This window comes from Podarcis tiliguerta, assembly GCF_965153285.1.
Source record: "Podarcis tiliguerta genome assembly, chromosome: 6".
Taxonomy (NCBI): domain Eukaryota; kingdom Metazoa; phylum Chordata; class Lepidosauria; order Squamata; family Lacertidae; genus Podarcis; species Podarcis tiliguerta.
In genome coordinates this window covers 17979793-17992218 of record NC_139539.1, presented here as the reverse complement: position 1 = coordinate 17992218, position 12426 = coordinate 17979793, and the positions used below count along the sequence as shown (strand labels likewise).

Below are 12426 nucleotides of genomic sequence, written 5' to 3'. Positions count from 1 at the left end.
AGACTACAGTGGGTAGAGGTGGTAAGTTGTTTCACCACCATGCTAAGATTCCAGAATCACTAGCATTTATATACATATATTAAAAAAAACCCTTGCACTTAACAGCACATCTGAACAGCTAACATAATGTGTAATTTGACCGTGAGTCATCCTGATTTCAATGGGACTTACCCCCAGGTAATTATGCACAGGTTTCGAGACATGCTTTCTTCAGCTAATTAAGGATCGACACACAGGATACAGAGAGGTTGCAGCATGGAAAATATCACCGCTGATCAGAAAATAGTGAAGTTACAGAGAAAATGCAACTTACAGCATTCAATGGGGTTGGATGCCACTTGCAAGGAAACAATCCTGCCACTGGATTCGGGGATGTGTACACGGAAAACCAGTCGCACGCGGGTATTCTTCCGGCCGATGTCCGTCTCCCCTTTCCGCAGTTCAATGTCTGCATTTCTCAGCTTGAGGATCCCTGCACAGTCAATGCTGCAGAACAAGCCAAAACCTTAGTTAATACCCGACCACAGAATTAACAACCCAATGATTCCTGAACACATTTGCAAGGTGGGAAAGATATGGTTCACGCAGAATTTTGTTTTTACCTCACTGATTACAACGATGGATTTAAAGGTCACTTTTCATCAGAAAATAAAACATAAAATCAGGAACTGTCTAAGTACAAAAAAAACAACAACAACCTCACTGCACTTAAAAAAAAACATGATTAAAAACAGACTACACCGACCTACTTATTTAAAAGGCCTGGGAGAACAGGGCTTTTTGACTCCCAAAACATCGTCCCAATGGTGCCATGTTCTAAAAGATACATTTAAAATTAAAGAATCCGTGTGGTGTAGTCGTTAGAGTAGGACTGAAATTCTAATGCGCACTGAGACATGAACATAGCAACGAAAGAAGAGCCTGGCGGAGCAGGCTACTGGCCCATGTAGCTTAGCATCCTGTTCTCACAGTGGCCAACCAGACGGCTGTGGGAAACCTAAAAGCAGGATTCAAGCCCAAGAGCACTCTCCCCTCCTGTGGTTTCTGGCAACTAGTATTCAGAAGCATTTCTGCCTCCAACAGGTATTAAAGAGCCAGTGTGGTGTAGTGGTTGAGAGTGGTAGTCTTGTAATCTGGGGAACCGGGTTCGCGTCTCCGCTCCTCCACATGCAGCTGCTGGGTGACCTTGGGCTAGTCACACTTCTTTGAAGTCTCTCAGCCCCACTCACCCCACAGAGTGTTTGTTGTGGGGGAGGAAGGGAAAGGAGAATGTTAGCCGCTTTGAGACTTCTTAAAGGGAGTGAAAGGCGGGATATCAAATCCAAACTCTTCTTAAATCACTCCCAGGACCCAGTATCATCACCCACAATGATTCTGCAGAAGTCTGGCCCCTTTGGAAAAGGCTCAGAAGGAAGCTGCCTCATAAACAGGTGAGATCAATGGTTCATCTACCTTGCCACTTGTGTCTACTCTAAATGACAGGAGACCTCCAGAGTATCAGGCCTGATCCTTTTAAGCAGAGATGGAAGGGATGGAACCGGGCAGCTTTTTCATACAGATCACATATACTGTGAATCAAGCCTGGGTCACTGTAAGTCTTTCGCCCTTGAGTATTTTATTGTTCAAGCTAAATGCAGGTGCCTTCTACAGTAACATTAAGTCTCCAGTTTTGTTCCATTAATATCTTGTAACAAGACACTTTTCATAATAGCACTCTTACGTTGCTTTCATGTTGTTTTTTGGCTCCAGGGGAATCTCCAGCACTTTGGTGTTGCCAATTATTTTCTCATAGCTGGTGGTGGTGACGGTTTTCCCTGTGATGCGATGGACTTGGTAGAAAGCATGTGGTTTAAGAATCCGCTCGTCTGCTGTCCCAATGAAGATCTGAAGACCGAGGGGCTTGTTGTCCATGTATCCATGAAGCTGGCAAAAGACCAAATCATTACATCATCATTTCAACGACAAATGGAATAGACAAATCAAAATATAAATAGTATCAGAAAGATATATATATATAAGTACAGTAGTAACTTGTTTGATCACCTTGAGCAAGTAAGGATCACCTCTAGATGACTAGACATGAAGCTTTTATAATAACGTGTGTGTGTGTGTGTGTGTGTTTCTTTCAGTTTATTGATGAGCTACCAATGACCAAGAGCATGCTGGCTAGTGAAAAATATTTAGAAGTTATTAACTTTTGTGGTCTAACTTTGCAAGGCTAGAATAAATTGAGGTTCAGAAAGTTGCATCTGTTGTTGTTGTTATTATTGTTATTATTGTTGTTGTTGTTGTTGTTATGCTCATCATCCAAAGATCACAGGGTGGTGTACAATGTAAAACACAAAATACATAACGTAAGTACAACAAAAGCACAAACACCTAACACATTTAAAAAGCCATCATTTAAACAGCCCAAGGCTCCCTTGTGAAATCCCCAGCTGTTTTCTAGAAACCTCTGACACTTCTCATGGGTGGTTAACAGTGCAGGCATTGGGAGTAGTTTATTTTGGAAATCCATGTTCTAATCTTTCCTCAAGTATGACATTCCTTGGGTAGCTTTTGGCAAGTCACTCATTCTTATCCTAACCTTCTTCACAGGACTGTTACCTGTTGCTCTTGTGCAAAACAAATCTAAAGCGACTTTTGTAGAAGCAAATCCTCAAATTACATAATTAGGAGATGGCACAGGGGGAGTTGTTTGAACCTTTCATCATACAGTCTGCATCTGCATTGGAATCGTTTTCAGGATGTTTTTATTGTTTCATTACTTATTGTTTGCCTGCCTATGTTTCTTTGGGAGGAAGGGAAAGATATAAATATAATGAAAACAATAAAAGCTTTAAAATAAGCAGCTCAGATTAGCTCTTCCTAATCAAAGCAAATTGCATTTGCATGAATTAACAGATACGAGTGGATCTGGGCTATTTCTGGTGCATTCCAAAGACATAGTCAATGAGTTAGTTTAATCATTAAAAACATTTTTGACTGACTAAAGAGGTGACACTGATTAATAAGGCAGCAAATTTTATATTTTAAAATTTGGTTGTTTTGGGGGGTTTTTAAGTAAGTTTTTAAACGTTTTTTTAAGTGTCAGTAGCATGCACCATAATAAAAGAGGAATGCAAGAGATGGGAGAATGAATACCTCTTCCCATATGATGATTGTTTCAGCACATATGTGTAAAATAAAGCATGTTCTTTATTTTACTTTAGAACTATTTTCCTCATATGCAAATTTACCCAGATTTAATTGGTTAATTGGCTATAACTCGTACAATTACTCGGCAAACATTTTCTCTACCGGGTAACAATCCTAGCAAAAAAAAAAAAAAAAGTGGAAGGAACAGGGTAGGGAGCCTGTACATCTTTAGGAAAGTTGCTTTTTATTTTTATACACAACAGGACTAGATATTTGTGGTACTCCTCACTAGAGAAGGCTTGACGGGTGCTCTGTTATAGCAGCCTCATAAGTCTGCATGACACAATTCTCCTATGACTCCCAACAAATCCCAACCTTCAGTCCCTTTGAAAAGAGAGTGCCCACAGAAAAACATCAGCAATCTGTGACTTAGTTTTGAGAATTGAATATTTGGGGAACTCTGTCTCTTGGCTCTTTTGGGTTCATGGATATTCTAACCAAGGATAAACTTCAAAGCTAAACCCAAGGGATTAATTTCAATAGGTGAGGCATCAAGTCAAAAGTTTAGCCAAAGTCTTTGGTGGTTTAGATTGCCAGCTGACAAAGCATTTCCTGCTTCTGAATAGCTGGAAATAATCTAGCAGTAGAAGAAATAATCTGCAGTCATGATTATACTAAATCCAAGGAAGTGTGTGTGTGCTGTACACACACACACACAATCTCCAGAGACAGAGAAGAAAATAACAAAACAGAATATATATTTTTCCACAAAGAAGGCTCCTTTGCCGCTTTGCGATTCCATGGAGGCAGCAAAATGAAATGCACAAGCGGCTCACTACTTTCTCTCCCTCTGCACCCCACATATTGAGAAAAGACTGGATATGCTCACAACCTTCTTTTGCACAAGGCTCAGATGCAGCGGAAGAGGAAAACTATGCCACAACATTTGTGAGTGATGTTCTCCAGCAACTATCATACATGACCACATGCTGGGAAGGAGTGGTTTGCCCCAAGCTCTCTGGCTTTGGGCAATGTTGTGCGGGCAGATTGGCAATGGCTTGGGCAAGCCCACCTAGCAGAAGGCAGATGCCCAGCAAGAGTCTCATATTTCTGATGTCATCTCTTTAGCTGAGACAGTTTGCAAGACCCACAAGCAATAAAACCCATTGCTACTGTAAAGGTAAAGGTAAAGGTAAAGGGACCCAGACCATTAGGTCCAGTCATGACCAACTCTGGGGTTGCAGCGCTCATCTCGCTTTATTGGCCGAGGGAGCCGGCGTACAGCTTCCGGGTCATGTGGCCAGCATGACTAAGCCACTTCTGGCGAACCAGAGCAGTGCAAGGAAATGCCACTTACCTTCCCGCCAGAGTGGTACCTATTTATCTACTTGCACTTTGAAGTGCTTTCAAACTGCTAGGTTGGCAGGAGAAGGGACCGAGCAACGGGAGCTCACCCCGTCGCGGGGATTCAAACCTCCAACCTTCTGATCAGCAAGTCCTGGGCTCTGTGGTTTAACCCACAGCGCCACCCACATCCCCATTTGCTACTGTAGGGAATGCATTAAAATAAAAACTGAAGGCTTCCAGTTAGGAAACAGCATATGAGGTTCATAATTAGAAGAGTTAAACTAGAGCTATGAACATATGAAGTTGCCTTATGCTGAAATTCACTGGTCCATAAAGCTTAGAAGTAGCTAACTAGCCTTCACTAACTAACTAGTGTCCTCCAGGTGGTTTGGACCAGTACAGCTTCCATCATCTCTGAGAGTTGTAGTCCAGAAATATCTGGAGGGAGGTAGATTGGGAAAAGCTGTTCTATAGGGACAAGCAGCAGCTCTTCTTGATCCCCAAGTGTACCTGGAAACCTGGGACCTTCTTATCTCAAACATGTGAAATTCCACATTCCCATCCCTCTTCATGGATCCATCCATCTATCTTGCCCTTCTTCCAAGGAGCTCAAGAGTGAACCCCACAAACCCTGCTTTTATTACATAATATTATCATCTCATCATGGCTGTCACCCAAAAGCACGACGTTTCCTTTTGACTACTCTTTAAAACTTTGTCTGCTTTTTAACCTGGATACTAGAAGGAAACACACACACACACACACACACACACACACACACAAACAAACCACCCTTGGGAGGTCCCTGGCCTTAGCAACACATATGTTATTACGCAAACCCCTAGTTTGTCTAGCTAAGTAGAGAGGAGCTCTGGGGCTCCTATGTTATTGTTAACAGCCATGCCTAAAGATTAGCTCAAGTCAGTTTGATGAACAATTCCCTTGCTCTCTTGGCTTGGGAGCCCACAGTTGCCAAAAAGCTTTAAAGACTTGATATTTGGGGTTGCTTGCACACAACTGCCAAAGCAGAGAAATGCTTTCAGGTTTCATGTAATTCAACATATGGTACTCGCTTCTCAAATATTTGCATATTGTTGAATTACATGAAACCTGAAAGCATTTCTTTGCTTTCAAGGTGAAAACCAAACACTCACAAATGAAAGGAGAACACTGTGCAAAATGGAAGTTTGTGTTATAAACCAGATTTCTGCCATCTTCTTCTGTGGACAGGTTTTGACAGAGGTAGTGACACACAGGTCAAAAAAAAATTATCATTGCCAGCTAAAATATGAATTTATTTAAACAAGCAGGTTTTGACATTTTCATGGTAATCTTTCTCTGCACAAATATTTGTGTGCTCTATGTACAACACATGTTTTCATGAAATAAATTGGGCACTTCGAGAGCAAAAAAACAACCCAACCACATAGCAGAGAATGAAAATGTTCAGTAAAGAATAGCAGCGGAGTTTTGAATTGGGGTTTGTTATATGAAGCATAACGGAGACAGAATTTCTATGTAGGCTTGAGACCAGGGGATATCTCTTTCATTATTAACATTCACAATTACAAATCAAGCCATTCATTCTATGTTTCTCACATCACTGAAAATTGAAAGCAGACATGTCTACCGCGAAGCCAGCAATCCAACTGAAAGGGAACTTGATGGTCTGAGACATGCTAAATTTGTTTTCAATTACTTGGTCCACATTATATACAAAAAAACCAAAAAACTTGATTAAGCCGTACAAAGCAAACAGGACAGGAAGATCAGAGAACAGAAACATTAAGCTAATAGCATCCATGGTCAAAAGAGTTCCTCTTTGTTTGTTCTCCCTTTCAAAAGTCAGCAGGAGGTATCCTTGCATAGTAAGAATTAATCCGTCCCCCCATGAGACCACATGCAACATCTATGCATCGCTGGCAACCTTCCCACAATGTGGTAAATGAAGAGGAACCCACGAGACACACAGTCTTCAGATCCATCTTGCTTTCACCCGTACAGCACTAAATATATGGCACTATGTGAAGCAGAAAGGCCAAAAACTGCTCCCTATTATTCACATGTTTATACAGACAGTGGTGGAGGAGGAAGAACACCCATCATTTTTTACTCATTAGTTAACAACAGTTCGTGCATCTGATGAGATGGGATCCAGGCTCCCGCAGCTTGTCCCATGATGCACCTATTAAGCTTGCTTCCAATTAAGTTATACTCAAAGTAAACCCACTGAAAACAACAGACTAAAGTCATGTACATGAATTTTGTTATTAAGGTGCCAAAAGACTCTTTGTTGCTTCTGGTTCATAAATGTCATTTCTGTGTCTATCGAGCACTCAGGTTTGCTTCAAATGGCCTCTTCCGTTCTCAAGAAAAAGCAGTTGCAGAACCCCAATCTGGAACATAGTCCTCTCCCCCTTCCCCCTGCTAAAAATACTTTGGCCCCTACCCTTAGCTACTATCTGCCTTCTAAAGGTGCTGTTAACTCCAAATACTGCCTGCCTTCTGGGGCAAATAACCACTGGAAGGGGGCAATTTTCAGACAGAAATTGACATGGAGCCAGTGTGGTGTAGTGGTTAAGAATGGAAGTCTCGTAATCTGGTGAACTGGGTTCACGTCTCTGCTCCTCCACATGCAGCTGCTGGGTGACCTTGGGCCAGTCACACTTCTCTGAAGTCTCTCAGCCCCACTCACCTCACAGAGTGTTTGTTGTGGGGGAGGAAGGGAAAGGAGACTGTTAGCCGCTTTGAGACTCCTTCAGGTAGTGATAAAGCGGGATATCAAATCCAAACTCTTACATGGGTCTCCAGACTAGAATGAAAGCATGTTCTAGATCAGAACACTTATTGATCTGTGGCCATTGGGGTTTTTTTTGGGGGGGGGAGGGAAGTTTTTTTGTCATTATATTGCAATTGTATATTGCATCTTATTTTTGTAAGTCACCCAGAGGGGAGATTAAAAGTTTTTAGAAAATAAAAAATCAGATAAATACTGAAATATTTGGCTGGGGGGCAGTTTAGCCTGTTCTGCCACCTTATGGCTCTACCATCCTATCCCCACCTTATTCTGCTGCATGAATAGACCAGACCCCAGGAAAAATGTCTTCCAGAGTTGAAGACCAGTCACCAGGGTCTTCTGTGTCCCCCACACCCAAGCATCTCAATGTGGTGTCACCATTGCTAAGAAAGTGTTCTGAGTCACACACAAAAATGTTTAGTTTTTGCACAGAGGTCAAGTTTTTGCACCTGACCACTTTGGCAGTGTTAATATAGACACACACCTTTAGGAATAAAGATCACTGCTGAACATCAAGCCACTGACCTTTATTTTTTATAACTTTATTTTTGCATTTTGATAAGTATTTTTAATATCCCATAGTTTCCATTTTCAGAGAAAATGAAAAATCTAGAAGGAAAGGTGGGATATTTTTATTTTTTTTTAGAAATTGTAACCCTGAAAAAAACCCTAAGGTAAACTATTCACAATAAGCCTCCCCACCCTCTGCACAAAGTATAATATATATAGACTAGACTGAAGAAAAATCAACTCATTTGAGTCACATTTACCAAAAAAGGGAAAGAGAAGCCAGACATGATGTGTACCTTTCCATATTCTATTTTGGGATTTTATTTCTTTCTTTTGGTAGAAATGGACTACTGTATTTTTTTCCCCATTTTTTGCATAACACTTATAATATTAACACAGCTAGACTTGGATTGGTCTGTAATTGGTCTTTGGCAGATGAATAAATAACATCATTCAGAAAAACAAGGAGAGGCTTTTCTTGTTGATTGCAAAGATTGATTATGCAAATGTGTGTGTGTGTGTGTGTGTGTGTGCATGATTAAATTTATCCTCCCACCATTTTTTAAAATGAGCTTCATTCCCTCATTTGTTCATCAGGATGTGCAAAAATGAGGTCACTTTCAGAACTATAGTTATGTTGATAAATGTATGCATACATAAGAACGTTTATTTTGCACAAACACCTAGCACAATATGTGCAGGCAGAAATGGCTATGTTGTATAAAAAAGCCTAGGTAAAATTCCCAGCTCAGTATACATAGCATAGCTATGCATGCAGCTCAAACTACACAGTTCACAACACATGCCAACAAACTTTGTTCATGCCTTTCTGTTTTTTGAGATTACAACTCAGATTCCCAACACCCACAGGTCCTTATACCCCCATAGAAAGGAGTTAAAAAATGCAAACTTGACCAGATGTAGCTTGAGAAGAAAAATCAAGCCAAAAACTTCTCTATCACATGTGTGAAAGGGTAAAAAAAAGAAAAGAAAATGAAAGCAAGCAGTGGATGAACTGGAATAGTGACTGAGATAAAGTGATATCCTGCAATGAAGAAACATATATCAGAATGGCCACTTATGTATCACCTATAAAGAGGGTTTGCATCGCCCAAAAAACAGAACAAAATGTAACACAAATTTACATAACATTTCCATACACTAATTGATTTGTGTAGATGCAAAATTTAGCAACAGTTACAATAATTTACCCCTTCATGTCGTGGCGAAGGGGCTTGAATAACAGAGAGAAGCTATGAGCTATGCGGTGCAGGGCCACCTAGGACGGACAGGTCATAGCCAAGAGTTTAGACCAAATGTGATCCGCCTGGTGAAGGAACTGGCAAGCCACTCCAGTATTTTGCCAAGAAAACTCCATGGACATAAAAAAGGAGCAGCTTTGAGAAGAAAATGAGAGTTTCCAAGGCATGCTCTGGTTCATGGGGTCACGGAGAGTCAAACACTACTAAGACGACTAAACAACTACAACAACATTTTAAAGAGAAATACAATGAGGAGACAACAGGTGAGGAGACAACAGGTGATAATTAATAGTTCAGGCTGCTGTTAACTGTTGATGGGCAACTTCAGGGCTCCTGCTCTCCTTTCTTAGGGTTCCTTACTTTTAAACCAGAATTGAGACTAGACAGCCCTCAAATAAAAGTCACCTTAAAATAGAGGACTGCCAGCCCTTCAAAACAGGTGGCTGACCTCTGCAGAGTAGGACTCATGGCCACCCTAGCATATGTGAAGTTGGATTTGAGGATAGGTTCTGATGGATTTAAGATGGGAAGTACAGCTTAAACCACACTTTGTGAAAGCAGAAGTGGTCTGCATCATAGTGAAGGAGCTAGGAAGGGATGGCCTGTTTCCTCCTTCCAGAGAACTTGCTTTTCTAGGGAGTGGTACGCTTTTTCTCATAAATCAGGATCTTCAATGACGATCACACTCATCTTCCTGTCTAGACAACACAGACCACTCTTCCAGAAGGAAAAATGGAATGTGTATGAATGAATTCACAGGAGCCAGTGATTTACTCGGCCTTCAGTTGATAAATTAAGTTGACAGTGGCTCATAAATCCCTGACAACAATATGATGTTTGGGGTGGCTGGAGTGGAAGAGGATACCATGGCAGATGATGTATGTACACCAAATGCTTCAGTCTTATAACATATTTACTTGCAATACGTCACACTGAAATGAATGGGATGCCCAAATTCAATTCTTGGTGTCTCTGGCTAAGAGGATTCTAGGCAGGACCGGGAAAGACCTTCTCTGCCTGTTGGACAGCCACTCAGGGGAGACATTGAGAAGCTAAATGGATAAACAGTCTGGTTCTGTACATGACAATTTCATATATTTATAGCACCCAGCCGTGTGATAAGAAGACTAAACCTCACCATTTCTCTGCAAGTCTCTGATCAGAAACCAAACCCTTCACAGGTCAATAAGGAACCACCTTACCAAGCACCACATGCACACTGCAGTTCTGTATGTTTATTACTTGGCAAATGGCCGCCTTAATTCATCTGGTGTGTGCATATACCAATTTTCAATGCAATACTCTTGGGGGCATTTCCTATTGCATTTGACCAACTCCATTCAAGACTGGCAGTTCACCTGTTCACTTCTGCTTAGAACTGGGCATATTTCTAGTGGAAGTCTTTAAAATACAACGTCGCTCCAAATGGGGCACACACACCGTGTGGCCAGATTTTCCCAATAAGCCAGTGGTAGTTCAGAGACCCGTTTCCCGACCTCTGTGTCAAATAAATAAATAAATTGGAACACGGAATCCCCACTGCCTACAATTAATTAAAAGCAAATACAAAGCTAAGTGAGAAGTCTCTTCCTCCCATCTCTTCCCTTTTCCTGCTGCACGGAAGTAGATAAGAAAGCACTTGAGACATTTTCTCCCTCTGGTGTCAAAGGAACAGGTAAAGCTTAAAGCAGAAGACTGCCACTGGCTCCTATTAGCACTAAGTTTTCACCAGCGCTCTTTTTAACATACGAAGCCCTTGGTCATTTTTATTTCACGTTTCCTTTGGAAAGACTGGCCCATTTTGCTTTATAAAACAGGGATATAAATTTCTTCTACATCTGGGGCAAGCAGGGCAGTCCAGTCAAATCCACTTTATTTATTTTTTGACTAGGGTATGTTTTGCCAACCTGAGCCAGGTGCAAAGAACATATGCTTAGAATTTAAGAACAGGGTGCCTCTGGGTATATTCTACGTTTAGGAATTCGTTTTCAGCACCAGAAGAGCTCCTAGTCCTATCACACAATGAAAGTCTTTCAGTAACCTAATTTAGGTGGGAAACAATTTTGTTTTGTTGCTATTGTTAAACCTTTGATGGTCTTCTGCAAATTATCCTGAGATCCCGTAGTATAGCCCAATCCACCTTCTGCTCATCCCTGTTCTAAATCCAAACCCAAACCTGTTGTTGAACTACGAGGCCATAATACATTTCCCCCCAGAAAATGGCATGACCCTTCTGGTATGCAGCTGTATAGTGAGCCAGAACAGCCTCAGCAGAAAAAAAAGAAGATGCATTCTGCTTCAAGCTTCAGCTTTTCAGAGAATATGGATTTTTGAGAAGGAGTAGGACTGTCTGTTCTGGAGACAAAAGGCCAAACTTCACAAGATTATAATGCATTTAAACATGTCTTTTCTTGTTACCTGTCAAAGTAATAATGATGGAGACAAGATCAGGATTCTGCTGCATGGGGAGAGGAGGTGTTTAATCTATCCTACATAGTGCTGTCTCAGTGAAAAGCACCCCTCCCAGCTGCTATTTTATGTAGGAGGAAAGTTGGTTTTGGCACCTGTTTGCAGCTTCCAAGGGTGGAATCACAGCTTGGGCAAAAAGGGTTAATCTACCTCCCCATGTGCTGCAGTCTCAATCCTGAAACCAGCTCCTCCCATGCAGCTTTTATTTTTTAAGTTCAAAAGCAAATGCTTCTGAATGCATTCACAAATTTAAGGTCATGCTTAGTCCGGCCCTAGGGTACCACTAGCTGTCTGACAGCAGTAGGGAATTGTACAGGATACTGAAAGGCCATCCTTGAACACAAAGGCTGTGTGTTCTTCCCATCCCCACACTTCTCATAAAGAGGCAGCAAGACACATTTCGAAACTTTTCTCCAGATTAAGTGTTCATGTCCTCTTCTATAGTCATTTGATGGGCTGTCAGAAGATAGTCGCCTATCTAAAGAAGCCCTTTATTTGACGATCTGTCCAACTTTAAGATAAAGAACCCTAAGAACAGAAGGTGCCTTGAAGTCGCCCATCAGCAGTTAGCATCTGGGTAGCAAAGTGATACAGGTCACCTGTCTCAGTACATTTTACCATAGTGGGGAAGACTACATCTTTCTATTTAAATCACAGTAATGGATTTCTATAATTGCATCTAAATTACCATATACATACGTTTCATGAATTCGTGTCCTCTTTTGTCCTTTTTTGAGCCAAGGCATTAGTGGCCCCTGGAACCATGTGGACTAGAACTTTACTTTTTCAAGTACTGGGGGGGCGGGGTAAAGGATCAGGGTATTACATTCCACACTAGGCTTTAGTCACACAGAGAGAACCAAGAAATGTGGATTTCACACAGTCCAGAGTTCATTGCGTTCC

General features: G+C 41.3%; 1 protein-coding gene across 7 annotated transcripts in view; it reads right to left on the bottom strand.

The window, feature by feature from the left end:
- Positions 1 to 12426, bottom strand: part of NFATC2 (nuclear factor of activated T cells 2) — a gene marked incomplete at its 3' end in the record, with an annotated part of 139613 nt that overhangs the window by 90606 nt on the left and 36581 nt on the right. For all 7 annotated transcript variants that reach the window (XM_083446829.1, XM_083446830.1, XM_083446832.1 and 4 more), the window contains exons 4-5: positions 1721 to 1923; positions 314 to 486 (exon numbers count right to left, since the gene is read on the bottom strand). In XM_083446829.1, coding sequence (XP_083302955.1) covers positions 314 to 486; positions 1721 to 1923 — 376 coding nt within the window. The remainder of the gene's footprint in view (positions 1 to 313; positions 487 to 1720; positions 1924 to 12426) is intronic.